We start from the raw sequence: 16,357 nt of genomic DNA on the forward strand, positions 1-16,357 counted from the left end.
ATTGTTCCACTAAGTTGATCACTCACTCCCACATTCTGGGGCGGTGTTAAACACCCACCAGAATCTGTCTTAGGTTCTGATGTTGCAGATGTGGATGCGACTTCTGAGGCAGAGCGGGAGATAGATGATGATGAGGCTGCTTTCTCCTTTATGCAGTTTCCAGACGGGTTCTAGCGAGCCTTGTTCTGATGCGTGGGATGCTGGGATTATTTTTGGGATTTAAATTATGTAACTTAATACTTGTAATTTTGTTAAGTAACACTTACATTACGACCTGGTTTGTATATGTACTTCAGAGATTCACACTTGTACACATATTTTTCTATAAGTCTTCCGCTTGCTTTATTCACTTATCCCTGAATTATATCTGTGTTTTGGCTTAATCTATTCCATATTTTATGCACTAATACAGACAACATACATCCATCATTAAATATATTGCATAAGTGATGTTTTAGAACTCAGGAGCTGAGTTATGCTCGACCCCCGAATTTCAGGGCGTTACAACACACGATATGATCGTATGCTTCTTGTCGAGATACCCAGAAGTTGTTATTGCAATTCTTACATGGATATAGGATCCTCCCTCTATCACTTGTATTTATAAATACAAAGTCTAGGAATTCAGTAGCTCCACTTAAGTATGCATTGCTTACCTTAAATCATTCATTGCAATTGGAGGATATATCAAACAATGCATCTTAACCATTGGACCACAACAATTGGAAGGAGAAGTTATTGAGATATCTTGATAAATGAATCTAACTCTTATCCATCACTATGTTCCTCGGCTACTTCGACAAGTTAGTCGAAATACAACGTGAGCCCGACAAAGCTTCCTAGGAGAGATAAACTAGAATGGGTATAAGAGAAATTTAAGGAATAGTACTAAAGAGACAAATTATAATGAAACAAACACCATTATTGCTCACCCCACAAGCAACAACGATTTAGGCATCTAATAGAATCCCTAATGGTATCTCTAACTGACTAACTAAATTAGTCACATATCCAAGATTGGATAGATTGTAATACTTTGATGTTCCCATTTAAATGCCCACACTGAAATTCCGGCAGAATCTCCCCATGTCTCTCCGGATATGTTGATCTTGCATTTGATTCTCATTTCAAATATCCACATAATGTGAGGATATTTGACATTAGAAATAAATATAAGAAACGTAACCAGAGAGAAAAAGATAGATACAACACAAAACTAGCTTGTGCATTTAAATCAACGAACCAAAAGCATTCTAATCTATCCAACCTTAAATTGTCCAAACGTGAGACAATTTGAAAATTTTTATGCCTCCAAAAGCACACTATATCTATACTTGGCCACATAAAAATTCTCAAATAGGCAACTGATTGTCCTATACTTAAACAATAACATAATCAATCACAATTAGCATTCATCATCTAACTAAATAATAACAGAATGCATTTTAAACTAATGAAACAATTTTTTTTGATAAATTAACCTAGTAATATCTATTACATACTAATAACATACGAGCAATATTGGGGCACTATACCATAGGCTGCAAGAATATCATGTCCCCTTAAAAAATAAATCCTCCAAGGATAACATGTATATATATATATATATAAAATAAGTTGTTTATTGTCATTCGCAATCACAAATATCATTCATCATCCAACTAACTATTAACACCATTTACCAAAATAGAAGATATCCAACAAACTCTATATAATAACTTGCAACTTAACCTGTTGGGAACCGTCATACACCGTAATATCTTACGACAGAGCGGGTTCTGAGGAGTTATAAGTTGGGCCTCTAAGAAAGCATATAAATGAAGCAACAAAAATATAAATTAAAGAAGATCAATTATTTATGGAAGAGATTGATGAATAATACCTGGCAACTTTCTTGATTTTCTTAAGGGAACAAACTTTGCACCAATCACTAACACAATTGGAGAGCCGAATATAAAGCCCCTAACCTCAACTCCTATAAGCATACCAAATTCAATATCAAATCCATTAAATTAAGTGCCTTCATAGGTATAAGAGGTTGCATAGAGAAAACATGTGGTATTGTGGTTGCATAAAATCTATATTAACTAGGGAATTAGAAATTACAAAGGCTTGACTGAGGCCAACATGACCCAGCTCATTTCAACTTGAACCTGACCAGATATTAATGGCCTAGGCTGGGTATGGGTTGACATAAACCTGATCATTAATTATCAGAAAAGTAACTTTCTTAGAGAAGAGAAAAAAAACCCCACAAATGTTCATTAACATTCAACATGCAATCAATCTCAAAATTTCAAAGAAGAATCACCCCTCAAAAAACTCATAATGAAAATTCAAAATAACACTAAACACTAAGAATTAATAAAATATCCATAAAGGGTTCATGATCATCAAAATCTACAGCCGATATCTACATGGTTAATCAATTAGAGCTCATATTGATTTACCGTTTAATCTAAAATACTTGCATGACACATATTTTTAAACTTTTAAGTGCATGTGTATCATCCATCGCACATTGCTAGAGTATTGAAATTCTTCGCAAATGCCAAATATCATCAACCAATATGGGTCTATGCATGTCCAAAAATAGTATGCATGTTTTAAAATAGTGAATGATCTTGACAAGATATAAATGTACAGAACCTTAAGAAATTTAATCAAGGACAGGAATGATCACATATGACCAGCTTTACCTGAGATTCTACTTTTTTAATGCTTTTATAATTTTAATTAAAATTCATATATTTTGAAGGAAAATGCTTGAAAATTAATCCACAACAGATTGTATTCAGGTAGTTTATTCCAAAAAAGAAATACCTATTTAAATATCTTATGATCATATCAATATGCAGTTTTTATGAATTTTCACATAATGTGTGTTGAACATTTCATCTGTTTGGGCCATACCATGATCATCATCGGTGTACTGGTGTGACCCACTCGATCAGTGGATAAGTCCGATTTTTATCTATGATGATCACTATGGTCCATCAAACCTTTTGAACAAATCAAATGTTATACACGTATGACACTTAGGCAGAAAAGGATTGGCTATATGTAGAAGTTTGTGTATAGTTTCTGCATGAGTAGTGGATATTTTTAAGGATAAAATGACCATAAGTTCCAGAAAAGGATTGGCTATATGTAGAAGTTTGTGACAACATTCAGGTGTGGTGACCAATGACTTGGTACATAAACAGACTTTAATATGCAGTTCCAGCCATGGATTTGTGGCCTTTAAAGGAACGGTGAAGATTAAAAGATAGAGATATCATAGAATGCTTAGTCCAAGAGTTGGCCCACTAAGCTCAGTTTTCAATTTGTACTTGACATCAGTCTGGGTGGCCCATGTACTATGAACAACTCAGATTTGAAGACCTTGTTGTGGTTTATTTATTTTGGCCCTGTTGAGTGGTTAAGGATATTGACACAATTCAAAATCTAAAACTACAGTTCTTTCCATAGATATTGACACAATTCAACATTCTCAGATAAAAAAAAAATGAAAATGAAGAAAAGAGAAACCTCAGAAATTGACTCCCTTCTGGATCACTGCTACCTTTCATGGCAAAATCCAAAGCACAAAGTCCCAAATGAAAAAACCAGCAGAATTCAAAGTGATAAATCTTCCATGAAATCTTCGAAGCATCAGATAAGAACCTAATCAAATCAGAATCAAACACAACAGAAATAACACAAATCTAAACCGAGTATTTATAAAAATAAAATAAATAAATAAACATCTAAGAATTCTGACTACATAATCGAGTGTAGAAAACACTCCACTTGTCACGAAATCAAACAAAATTCAGATCAAAAAACTGTAAAATGAAGTATCGAACAAATCAGAACTGTATCACACAACAAATCGTTTCTATGTATTCTTATCAAACAACATAGAAAAATCCCAAATTAGGGTTTCAACATTGTAAATCCCTAATTAGGAAATCACTAAGGTTAAAATTGATGAAATCTAGACTCTTACCAATTTCAGATCTTCATCTAAACCCTAAAATTAATGGTAGCTCATGCGAGAGAGAGCGAGAGAGAGAGAGAGAGAGAGAGAGAGAGAGAGAGAGTCCAGGGTAGGAAGAAGCTGAGAGTCATGCAAGAGAGAGACAGTCGGGGGTAAGAAGAAGCTGAGAGTCACGTGAGAGAGAGCAAGAGAGAAAGCGAGAGAGAGAGAGAGAGAGAGAGAGAGAGTCAGGAGAGAGAGAGAGAGAGAGTCGGGAGCGAAATGGAAATCATGTTTTGTTTTTATTTTTATATAGAAACATCCGTGGGCCCTCTTTTACATAGCGCCATTGTAAGATGCACCCAAAGTGTTGGTTTTGCACATTTTTTGTTGCAGTGGTAATTTCATTGTCCTTTATAAGTTTTATATATCAAATAAAGAACATTTGTATCCATGCCCTTAGTAAACTATTGAGATTAAAAGGCATAATGTGAAAAATGATTAAAGCACCCACTATATGTATTCACATTGCCATTTTCATGCAGTACATTTAAGAATGATGAATTGATGAAATGAGAAATGTCCCTAAATTCTTATGTGGCCGAGCAACGTGATCTTTGGATTGTGGCAAAGAGTATAGCATAAAGCTATTTATTATGGGCCAACTTGTGATTGGAGATTTTGTGACGTAGGGAACTTCTTAGATAATGTTGGAATGTTCTTTAAAACTGATGTTTGTCCAATATATTTGTATGATTGTGGAAAGGATTCTTTACAATGGTTTTGTCTGTGCTGGCATCACTGGAAGCTTCTCTTAACCCTACAGCAAACACATGCTTACCCGACATTTTGGGTGCATCTTTCACCAGCGCTATGTAAAACAGGGTGCCCACGCATATCACTCTGTGTGTGTGTGTGTGTGTGTGTATATATATATATATATATATGTGTGTGTGCGTGTGTGTGTGTGTGTATAAACCAACTCCTTCATTTCGTTCCCAGCACCCTCGACTCACTCCTTCTATTTGCCCTGACTCTCTCTCTCTCAATTTCTAGGGTTTTGATCTTTCATGAACGTACATAAACCAAATCGAATCTCTTATGGCAAATTCAAGCACTAGTAATGCCAACGCCATGACTCCATCTCCTCACCATCCCGTCTTCACCTTGTGCTCCTCATGCGACGCATCCCGGCCATCGATTTTGCTGCCGTCTGCTTCCTTCAAGGGTCGTAGGAAGGGTTCCTCAATCACAGGGGCCGATGGCTCTAGCGTTGATGATCTTATCAACCTCCTCTATGGCTCTGACCCCGTTAGGGTCAAGCTCAATTACCTTGATAATGAGGTCCAAGGTTAGGATTTCCTCATCTTCTGTTATATCTCGACTGTGGATTCATCGATTTTTTGCTCGATTTTACTGGGTTTTGGGGGTTTAGGGCTTGATTGGGGAAGGTTTAGGCTTTTTAAGGTGTTTTGGATATGTCAATGCATGGCTGCCCAACCTCCATCGACAGCCGCTACAATCATAAGAGGCCACCTGTCCCTCATCATCAACAACCAAACTCATCTTCACCTGCAATCGTCCACCATCAGTTCTGATTGGTAGGGTTTTTATTATTATTATTATTATTAGGGTTTTGATTACAGATTTTTGTTTTGAGTTTTCTGATGGATCGGCATTTAGGTCAGGCTTTCAATTAGGTGTTTTGGGACTTATTATTAGTGCTTTTTCAGTGTTTTTATTATTAAAGCCCTCACAGTTGAAATCTTCGCAGACAAGGTGAAGGAGAAGGTGATGAAAAGTGTGGTAGAGGTTTGTTTAAGCAATCTGAGTTTTATTGCTTAAACATTTGATTTAGAGGTTACACTCAACTGTGTGTGAGGGGTTATTAAATCCTTTGAGTTTGATTATGGACAAACATTTGATTTAGAGGTGTTTTCTAATGGAAATTTGCTCTAGGGTTGAGGTTATTTTTTCAGGTAATTATAAAAGGTTTAATTTATTATCTTTTATTAATGCATGAAGGGGGGAAAAACCCCTCAAGCCCTAACCAAGAGTCCCAATCCAATTTAACTAAAGAATAGGCAAGAGAAGGTGTTAGGTGGGCCGTAGAGTTGTACGGCCCACATCCATATCCATTAGGTGGGCCATACAGTTGTACAACCTATATTTCACATGCGTCAACATATGCTATTTTGAACCCTTTTGACAAGATAGATTTTGATAACATAGTTAAGCTCTATGTATAAATCGCTAGTATGGACAATGTCTTTCACACCATTTTGAGGCAAGTACATGGATATCTTTATAGATAAGATTTGTTTTATTTTAGTCGCTCTTTCTCTTTTCTGAGGTAAGTATGTTATGTACGAAGATGGTGGCCTTACAAAGTTGTTTTCCTTAAGAGGGTCTTTGCCCACACTAAGGATGAATCTGAGTATACAAGTTAGGTTAGGCAATCCATCCATAGGATACAATGAAGCTTAGATCTCTATCATCAATCTTCAATTAGCAATTTTGGTCGATTGACCCTAGACATCTCTTAGCAATGAATAGGTTAAAAAGTAGTGTCTGTTTTCTATTTTTGTAGTGACATAATAATAGCCTGAAAACAATGCAAAAAGTATAATGGTTTACAAATACTATGAACATGACTAGTTTTTATCTGTGTTTTGGCTTAAATTCTATTTTACTTGTCACGTTACCGCATAATATCTGGTATAATAACTGTCTATATATTTGAATTTCTTTCATTCTTATTTAGCAAACATCTACACAGACATTATTTGTGCTAAGAATTGTAGGCATGTTTGAAACTTCAGTCAACATATTTTGCCAGGTGATCTTTTAAACTGTTTCTAGCTCAATGACTGCTTGTTATCATTCTGGAGGATGGCATCATACATCTGTGCACATGGTCCAGTTCTTTCGAAGCATGTGAGGTTAGCAGTACTGGAAAGAAACATGTCATTTTTCTTTCTTTCTTTCTTTTCTTTGTTTTTTTAGTTTACTGATTAGCTTTGTTGTTGTTACCAAAGTACTTTCTTCTGGTTATTACTATAACCTTGCTCTATTTTTACCTCTATTTTGGGTATTAACATTTTTTTTATTTTTTTATTTTTTAAAGTTAACAAGTGATTGTAATTGTTCCTGGGATATTGCTTTCTTTTACTTCCTTTAAAATTATTTCCATGGAATTATGCAATGTAGTTATTGGCTTCCTTTCAGAAAGACTCCTTACCGTGTATGGATTAGGTCATTTTCTTCGGACAATGGTGTGATGGTGCACATGCTTCCTCCATTTGAATTGTGCACTAGCTTTGAATATATGACACTAGTACTTTTGAAAGTGGGTCGTGACCATGCAGGTTTCCTCCCCTCATTTTCTTTTATTAAATGAAGGTGACATGGTTGATGTAGTTGTCCCATTCATGGGTGAATCTATTACTTGTGGCACTCACTACAACAAAATGGGCCTTTCCCGATGGTCAAAATCACCAGTAAAGGTCCCAAAAACCGCCGGTTAAGGGTTCATTGGCGGTCAGGCAACTGTCGATAAGGGCTCGGGTGGTAAAGGTTTTGCCGGCGGCCAGCAAATTTTACTGGTGGTTATGCGGGCTGCCCCTAAATCATCAGTAGCTACAAATAAAATCCGTAGCCATAGATGCTATGGTTACCGACACTCCGTAGCCATTGCAGTTTTTGCTGTTTCAATTTCTCTTGCCCACTTTCACCACTGGGAAAAAAAAACGATTGCAGGTAAATTAGTAATGTGTACAAATATAAATGTATAAAGTGCACAAGAACTTAATTCATTTTTTTTATATAGAATAATTGTAAGTAATCCTTAGTTTTCATCAGATGAACTGCTAGAACCTAGTGTGTTAAAGCAGAAGAAAAAGTGTAGAAAGATCTCTCTACACCACCTTATTTACAATGTTTCAAGTGAAAGAACCACTCTAATAATACAACCCAGACCCACTTAATCCTGTCTCAAAGCATACGAAAAAAAAGGAGAAGGATTAACAACAATAAACATGAGCTTTCAATCAACCAGCACCATCAAAAAAATCGAGCAATGGCTATGGAGGTTGAAAGCTTTTAGCTACGGATTTAATTCGTAGTAAAATAGCTACGGATTTAATCCGTAGCTATAGCCTAAGTGCTTTGTAGCTAAAGCGTATCTCTCTACCTAAAGCATATTAAATATAGATGGTGCTTAGGGGGATCCATGAGGTCTATTGGAATATATGTGTTTGATCTAAGCCGTCCAAAAATTCGGATATATAATTTTATTGCATGAGCCCAAAAATTATGTGGATTAATGTCTAAGTGGACCACACCATAAGAAATAATATAAATTAAATTTTTACTATTAATTTGTTGTGTGGTCACCTTACAGATTTGATATAAATAATTTTTTTATCACACTTAAAATAAAATTTAAATTTATTGGATGGAGTGGATATATGAAATACATCACAGTGGGCCCCACGTAACTAAAATCATAAAACCACTCAGGGTCGTCCGTCACGCGCCCGTCCAAAACCCCAAATCCCTCCAAAACCAAAACCCATCCCCCATTTTCTCCCGCCCTCCAAAACCGAAACCCGTCTCTCTCTCTCTCTCTCTCTCTCTCTCTCTCTCTCTCTCTCTCGCACTCAGTCTCTCTCGTTCCCTTGCCCTCTCTTGATCTCCCGATCTCCCTCACCCTCTCTCCCTGTCTCAAGGCCGCATTCCCCACTCTGTTTTTAAAAACCCATTTCGCTGCAAGAAGGAGAAGAAGAAGAAGCACGTACGGTTAGTTTCTTTCTTTCTCCATCTTTATCTCCTTCTCAAATCTTTCAATCCTTCAATCCGCATTCCCCTCTCTCTGTTTCTGAAATATAAGGGCCGTTTGGCCAGTCGGATTGGAAGGGATTGGATGTTATTGGAAGGGACTGGAAGGATTTGCCCCTCTCTCTGTTTTTGAAATCTAAGGGTCGTTTGGCCAGTCGGATTGGAAGGGATTGGAAGTTAAATCTTGGGATTGGTCGGGCGTGTCAAACAGAGTCGGTGATCTGATCCCAATCCCTGAGACGTGTTTGGATCGAGGGATTGGAAGGAATGGGAAGGTTTAATCCCAGTATTGGCCGGGTGTGCCAAACAGACTGGATATATCAATCCAGGGATATAGCAATCCCATGTATATAAAGACAATCCACTGACAACACCATCAATACCTAGAAATCCAGGCCATCCACCATAATACCATTCAATCCCTTTCAATCCACTCAGCCAAACGGGCCCTAAAAATGCTTTGTGGGCTCCACCATAATATGTGTATGCAGGCCATTCATTTTTTCAACTTCATTTTAAGGCCAAATCTCAGGTGGACCACACCATAGGAAACTGTGGTGATTAAATGCCCACCATTAGGGCCTGTTTGTCTGGGCAGATTGGATGGATTTAGATGGTATTAGAGTAGATTGTACAGATTTCAAGGTAATGATAGTTGCGTCAATGGATTGGTGCAAGATCTATGGGATTGCTATATCCCGGGATTGCTATTTTTGGTCTGTTTGGGACGCCTAGCCAATCTCAGGATTAAACCTTCCAATACCTTTTAATCCCTTAAACCAAACACGTCCCAAGCAATTTTAAAGGGATTAGGGTGGATTGGATGGGATTTAAAGGTAATGATGGTGATGTCAGTGGATTGTCTTAAGATCAAAGGAATTCTAGAAATTTTTTTATTTTTTATTTTTGGGTTTGTCAGATTGTGACATCAATTTGAATTTCTATATATATTTTTTTTAACAATGTCTTTTATGTTACTGGCATAGGCATTCATATATATATATATATTGAGAAATATGATTAAAGTGCTAGACTAGCATATGCATTTACACCATTTTTTTAAATGTTGGTGACTCATCCACCACACGTGTCATAAAACATGTTAATCCACTGCATTGCATTCATTAGGAATCAAGCTTGAGGGTAAACATTTTTGGCTTTTATTCGAAAAATTAGGCTATTTCAACTCCTAGTCTGGCCACTTATAAAATTATACCTAAAAATTCTAAATATACATCGTATGGTCCACTTCAGTCTCGGAATAATACAATTTTTGGGTAGTTTTTTTCATCATGATGAGCCAATACTATATGAATGGATTGGATGCACAGGAAACAGTGGTAATTCACCATTAAAACTTAATGTAGGTTGAAGAAATTTTGGATAGAGCTGATATTTGTGTGGTTTCTTCATTCTAGGTCTTTGTAAGCATTCCATTGCCCTTGTGTGGTGAAGTCTTTAACTGGTATGATCCATCATTTAGCTTGATATATTAGAATTGCATGCGAGACTTTTCATCTATGCAAGTGGTTTAAGATTTTACTTATTAATTACATTATTAATTTATTGTAAAAATACAATGATTGCAAACTCCTTAATACATTGTATTTGGTAGATAATATCTGTATGGGTCCAATCATCTGATAGCACTTCCTTCATTTCCAACTTTTGAGGAGGATGGTGCATTAGGTTAATTTCCAACTTTAATTTTTGGTAAGGCGCAGGTTGAAAATGGACCCATTGGTTAATCGAGATTTGGTTGTAATGAATAAGGAGTGGATGACACTAAGTTTCCTTGACCCACATATTCTTTCTGGAATCAGAAGTTTTTCAAAGTTTGCACAAGAAAACCTTCCTGGTAGAGAATTTGTTCCTTGTCCATGCACCACTTGCAGATGTGTACATTTTCCGGTTTCTTATGATGATATGGAAATACATCTAATGAAAAATGGATACGACCCAAGCTATAGGGTTTGGAACATGCATGGGGAGCATGTATCACCTAAGTGTATTGTACGTGAATCAAGTTCCCAACAAAACCATAGTGTCTCGAACTTAAATGAGGTTCACAACGCGATCGTTCAAAAACTTGGTGGTAATAACCTAGATGAAGTTGTACAGGATGAGCCTAACGTGACCCCTATAGTTGAAAGCGTCTTCGAAGAAAATGAAACTAATGAGTTTGAAGCAAATCTACGAGACGCAATGGCTGAGCTATACCCTGGGGCCCAAGATTTCACCGTGTTGACTTTCATTATACAACTTTTCAAATTAAAGGTGAATCATGGATGGAGTGAAAAAAGCTTTACAGAGCTCCTTCAACTACTAAAGAAGGTGTTACCTTCCGGTAACAAGGCCCCAACTAATACCTACTAAGCGAAGAAGATCATTACAAAGTTGGGTCTTGATTATGTGAAAATTCATGCTTGTCCAAATGACTGCATCTTATACTGGAGAGAGAATGAGATGAAAACCATTTGTCCAAATTGTAACACTTCTAGGTACAAGACTGAAATGGATTCTGAGAAAAAACGATCTACAATACCTAGGAAGGTGTTAAGGTATTTTCCATTAACACCAAGGCTACAAAGAATGTTCAGTGTGCCATGGTTAGTGAAAGAAATTTCTTGGCACTCAACCAGGAAATTTCAACACGAAAAGATGGAGCATCCGGCTGATTCTATTGCATGGAAGAATCTTGATGACAAGTATACATATTTGTCAGCTGAGCCTCACAATGTTCGATTGGGTTTGGCTATAGATGGGTTTAACCCATTCGGCACTTTCAATATGTCACATAGTTTATGACCCGTTATGTGTGTGACGTACAACCTTCCACCAAAGCTTTGCATGAAACCTCAGTTTACTATGTTGACTTTGCTCATTGAGGGATCGCGACAACTGGGAAAGGATATTGATGTTTATTTACAGTCATTGATTGATGAACTGCAAAAGTTATGGCGAGAAGGGGTCACGACGTTCGATTCATACCATGAAAATAAATTCAACATGCGTGTCGTTCTGCTTTGGACAATTCATGACTTTCCAGCATATGGTAACGTTTCTGGTTGTAGGACAAAGGGTAAGTATGGTTGTCCTGTATATGGTCCTAACACAGATTCTTTGCAATTCCAATATGGAAAGAAACATGTTTATATGGGCCACAGACGATGGTTGTCAATGTCAGAACAGGCTAGGAAGGACACAAGTGCTGGCACGTTCAATAAGAAGGTGGCGATACGACGTCAACCGATCCGTCTAGATGGGATTGAGGTTAAAAGACAAACCGCGAACTTGAAAATGTAGCGGGGGAAGACTGGGAAGAGTAATATATGGGGTATTGATGGAGGTTGACAAGAACTAGCGGATGATGTTAAATTACCATGGTTCTTCAAACGGTCTATATTATTTGATCTGGAGTATTGGAAAGATATTCCCGTGTGTCACAACCTTGATGTCATGCATATTGAGAAAAATATATGTGAAATCCTTGTTGCCTTGATGTTGAACACACCTGGCAAAACCAAGGATGATGCTAATGCACGCAGGGACCTGAAACAATTGGGAATTAAGAAGCGTCTATGGCTGAAAAAGAACAATGGCAAGGTGATTCAGAAACAAAGTCATTTCTATCTAAGAAAAGAAGAGAAAAAACTTTTCATCCAGACTTTGCATGAGCTGTGTGTTCTGATCGGTTTTAGTGCGAATTGGAGGACCATCGTAAAGGAAGATTGTGTGGATTTAAAGGGAATGAAGTCTCATTCTTACCATGTGTTGATGCAACATCTGCTCTCAGTTCTCATCCAGCATGCATTCAGGGATAGAAAGGTCATTCATCCTATAATTACAAGCTTTTGAACCTTCTTTAATGCCTTGTGCTCGACAACCGTAGACCTTCAAACACTCCTTACCCTTGAGAGAGGCATGGCTAGGACGTTATGTCAGCTTGAGACTATATGCCCGCCATCGATATTTGTCATTATAATGCATTTGTCAATCCATTTGGCTTACGAGGCTCGCATATGTGGTCCTGTATATTATCAATAGATGTATCCATTCGAAAGGTACGTTGTGAGTTTAATAAGAATAAATCGGCGTAACATCTACATTTGCATATATATATATAATGTATCATTAACTTTGTCAGGTTCATGAAGACATTCAAGGCCTATGTCCGTAACAAGACATGACCTGAGGGTTGTATTGAAGAGCAGTACATCCAAGAGGAGACAATTATATTCTGCAACCAATATAAAGGAAAACAGAAAACAAGCCTATTAGAAAAGCCAAAAAAATGGTTTAACAGAGTCATTCCAGGACTACGTAAGTTGGAAGATATCGTTGATGATGACCCTAATGATGACGATGTTGGTCCAGTAGGTTCGGGTCAAAGTGTTATCCTAGCGGGTATCGAATACGAACAAGCTCGTACATGGGTACTGAAGAGTCATCCCAGCTACGACGAGTGGGAATGGTATGTATAATAAGCTCATATATATATATATATATATATATATATATATATATATATATATATATATATATATGTATATATATATATATGTATATATATATATATATATATATTTCTTACTTTATGCGATTTCAATATAACAATGTTATCGAATATCGCGCAGGAAGCACAAAGATTTCTTGCAGCGATGCTATAAGAGGATCAACAGGGTGCCTAACGAGGACGAATTCATTTCTTGGTTGAAGAGGCAACCAGAGTTCATTGAATCTGATGATAATGAATTTAAAGATGTTGTGAGAGGACCTCTAGCTTTTTCTATGCAATACAATAAATATTGTATTAATGGTTTTCTCTTTGTCACTAAGGACTATGAGGAGAATAAAATGAACCATAATAGTGGGGTTAGGACAAAGGGTATGACAACCTTTCGATCAAGTGCTAAGGATATTAATACATTGGATGAAAATCAACCTTACTACGAAGTCCTTCGTAGAATTATCCAATTGGAGTACCGAACAGGGTACAAGCCCGTCCTATTTAAGTGTGATTGGGTGAAAGTGACACATCATGGTGTTTCTTTTGATACAGAAGCGAATTTGAGATTAGTAAATTTGGCTAGTGTTTACAGTTCAGACAAAGTCGGTGATGAGCCCTTCATTCTTGCAGAGCATGCCACGCAAGTTTTCTACTCCAGAGATCCAAAAAATCCTGACTGGCATGTGGTCTTGGAGGTTTCCAAAAAAAATTTTGTCGAAGAAGAGACGTGCGTTCTATCGGAACGATTAAAGGCTGTAAGTAATGACAATGCAGGACCTGATCTCACCTCATTAGCAATGGTTGATGAGTTGATATTCAATGAATCTGAAGATGTCAGTGTTGTGGTCGAGAAAATAAAGAAAAGAAAACGATCGAAGAGAATCTACTGATTTGTTTGTATTTTCTAAGCATGTAACAAAATGATATTTATTGGAGGAAATCTGAACAAGGTTTGAATAATATAGTGAATTTTTTGTACTTTATCTGTGATATAAATTATTTCTTAACCATTAGCTTTTAAAAAAAAAAATCTTTTCTTATCTTTTCATATTAGGGAAGAAATAGGCACATGGATTCACAACCATAGGTATTGGCTGCGCAGGTGCTTGGGAGTACAGATTCAAGCAATACCAAAGGTAATAAGATACTTCTCCTTAATTATATATGTAAATTTCCTTTTCCTTATATATTGGCAGTAATTAATGATGTGTATATATAACTGTTATTCTTTTTATGTAATTATGTCAGCTTCTTCTTCATCTAAAAAAAGAGGCATTACTAGGGGGGTCTCTTTACTTGTGCCACATGATAGGAAAAAAGTCCTAAAGACGAATGAATTCGGGCAACCGAATGAGGACTGTTCCGATCACAAAGACTTTGCATCGCATGTCGGTGTCCTCACCCGTTCTCATATCCCAATCATATACCTGGACTTTCGCCAAGTGCCTCATGAACAAATTCATATGGTCACAGAAAGATTGTCACAGTTTTATGAGTTTGAGGATCAAAGTTGGGCTGCAAGTCTTGATTACGTTACAAAACGCATCAATGAAGCGTGGAGGAATTACAAGAGAAGATTGACTGTAAAATATATTACAAACAAGGATCTTATTGCTGTGAGAGATGGTCCAGCCCCCCTCCCCCCTAGGTATCCCTATGGAGGATTGAAGGGCTTTCGTGGATCAACGTCCCACCAAGGAATTCAAGAGGATAAGCGCAAGGAATAAAGTCAATCGGCTAAAAGGACCTGCGTGTCTTGGAAGGCACAGTATGGCTGTTACTCGCCATAAGATGGTATGTATTTAAAAATAGAAATTATAGTTTAAAATTGAATTTAAATTTAAATTATCATTCATCTAAATCTATTAATGATGTGTATTTGAATGATATGTAATGTGCCAAAGGCGATGGAGAAGAATCTTACCTCTGATGTCGAGATAGGTAGATGTGAAGTCTTCTTAAGAACCCATACAAGAAAGGACAAAGTTGTCCAATATCCTGACCTTGCTGTAAGTGCATCCCTCGTACCACTAACTAGTACCCTTATGAAAAGCCGAAGTATAACTTTGAATTATATTGCATTCATTTGTTTTTTTTCACAGGAAAAACTAGATGAGCTCTATAGTAGCAATCCTGCTTCTAGGATGACCGGCATGGATGATGCCCTTACAGAGGTACTAATAAAATTTAAAAATTGCTTAAGTTTTATGGTAATTATGAATATCCTAATAACTTAATTTACAATGTTTTACAGTTGGTTGGTTCCGACAATAGAGGACGAATGCGGGGTCTAGGTTGCTCAATAAGTAAGGTAGGACTGAAGAAGTCAGCCCCTGCTCGTTCAAAGGTAGAGAATGTGACAAAAGAAAAAGAAAGCGTAACTCAAGAGTTATCTCAGGTGAAGAAAAAATTGGATGGTATGACTCAAGATATAGTTGAGATGAAGAAAACATTGGTTGATATGCAGAAAGATAGACAATATACTCAAAATCTCTCATCACCAACAGTCGCTAAATCTACTCAGGCATCGTCGGTATGAAAGTATAAATTTTTTAGTATAATGAGCTTACAATTATATTATAAAGGCTAACAATACCAATGCCATTTTATGTGTAAATGTAGCCGGATATTATATATATCGGTAAGAGATGCGACTTGCTTGGTTTTGGAAAATGTGGTGTAGTTGCTCGTGGTGAAGTACATGAAGTTAATCCAAATGCAACTGTCCATTGCGAGCCGTTGGAGGATGGAGCTTTTGTTGTTGTCCTGACTAAGGTTATACAACCTCATGCTCCTTTGTGAAAAGAAGATGGGTTTGCATCTACACTTGGAGAGGCCGGTCCAGGATCATTTGTGCAATGGGGGAAAGAGGCTTTGAGAATTCAATAATTTGAAAAATTTTGGTACTGTATAATTGAACATGTATTGTGTGCATTTTGAACTAATTTTAAACTTGTTGTGTGCATTTTGAACTAATTTTGAACTTGTTGTGTGCATTTTGAACTAATTTTGAACTAATTTGGCACTTATTTTTTTATTTTTTTAAT

At 36.8% G+C, this 16,357-nt stretch overlaps 1 protein-coding gene across 1 annotated transcript; it reads left to right on the top strand.

The window, feature by feature from the left end:
• The first annotated feature begins 15,080 nt into the window (after window positions 1–15,080).
• LOC131255026 (uncharacterized) lies at window positions 15,081–16,112 on the top strand. Its single transcript, XM_058255724.1, has 3 exons — window positions 15,081–15,104; window positions 15,565–15,843; window positions 15,933–16,112. The coding sequence occupies exons 1-3, from the start codon at window positions 15,081–15,083 to the stop codon at window positions 16,110–16,112; spliced, it is 483 nt and encodes a 160-aa protein (XP_058111707.1).
• The last annotated feature ends 245 nt before the right edge of the window (window positions 16,113–16,357 follow it).

The sequence above is a fragment of the Magnolia sinica genome, chromosome 9 (assembly GCF_029962835.1).
Source record: "Magnolia sinica isolate HGM2019 chromosome 9, MsV1, whole genome shotgun sequence".
NCBI classification, from domain to species: domain Eukaryota; kingdom Viridiplantae; phylum Streptophyta; class Magnoliopsida; order Magnoliales; family Magnoliaceae; genus Magnolia; species Magnolia sinica.

Excerpts from the sequence above, each read along its gene's own strand:
- LOC131255026 (XM_058255724.1), top strand. The coding sequence starts at position 15,081 with ATGGCTGTTACTCGCCATAAGATG. Across the intron at positions 15,105-15,564 it reads CTGTTACTCGCCATAAGATG|TTGGTTGGTTCCGACAATAG; the intron begins GTATGTATTTAA and ends AATGTTTTACAG. Across the intron at positions 15,844-15,932 it reads AATCTACTCAGGCATCGTCG|CCGGATATTATATATATCGG; the intron begins GTATGAAAGTAT and ends GTGTAAATGTAG.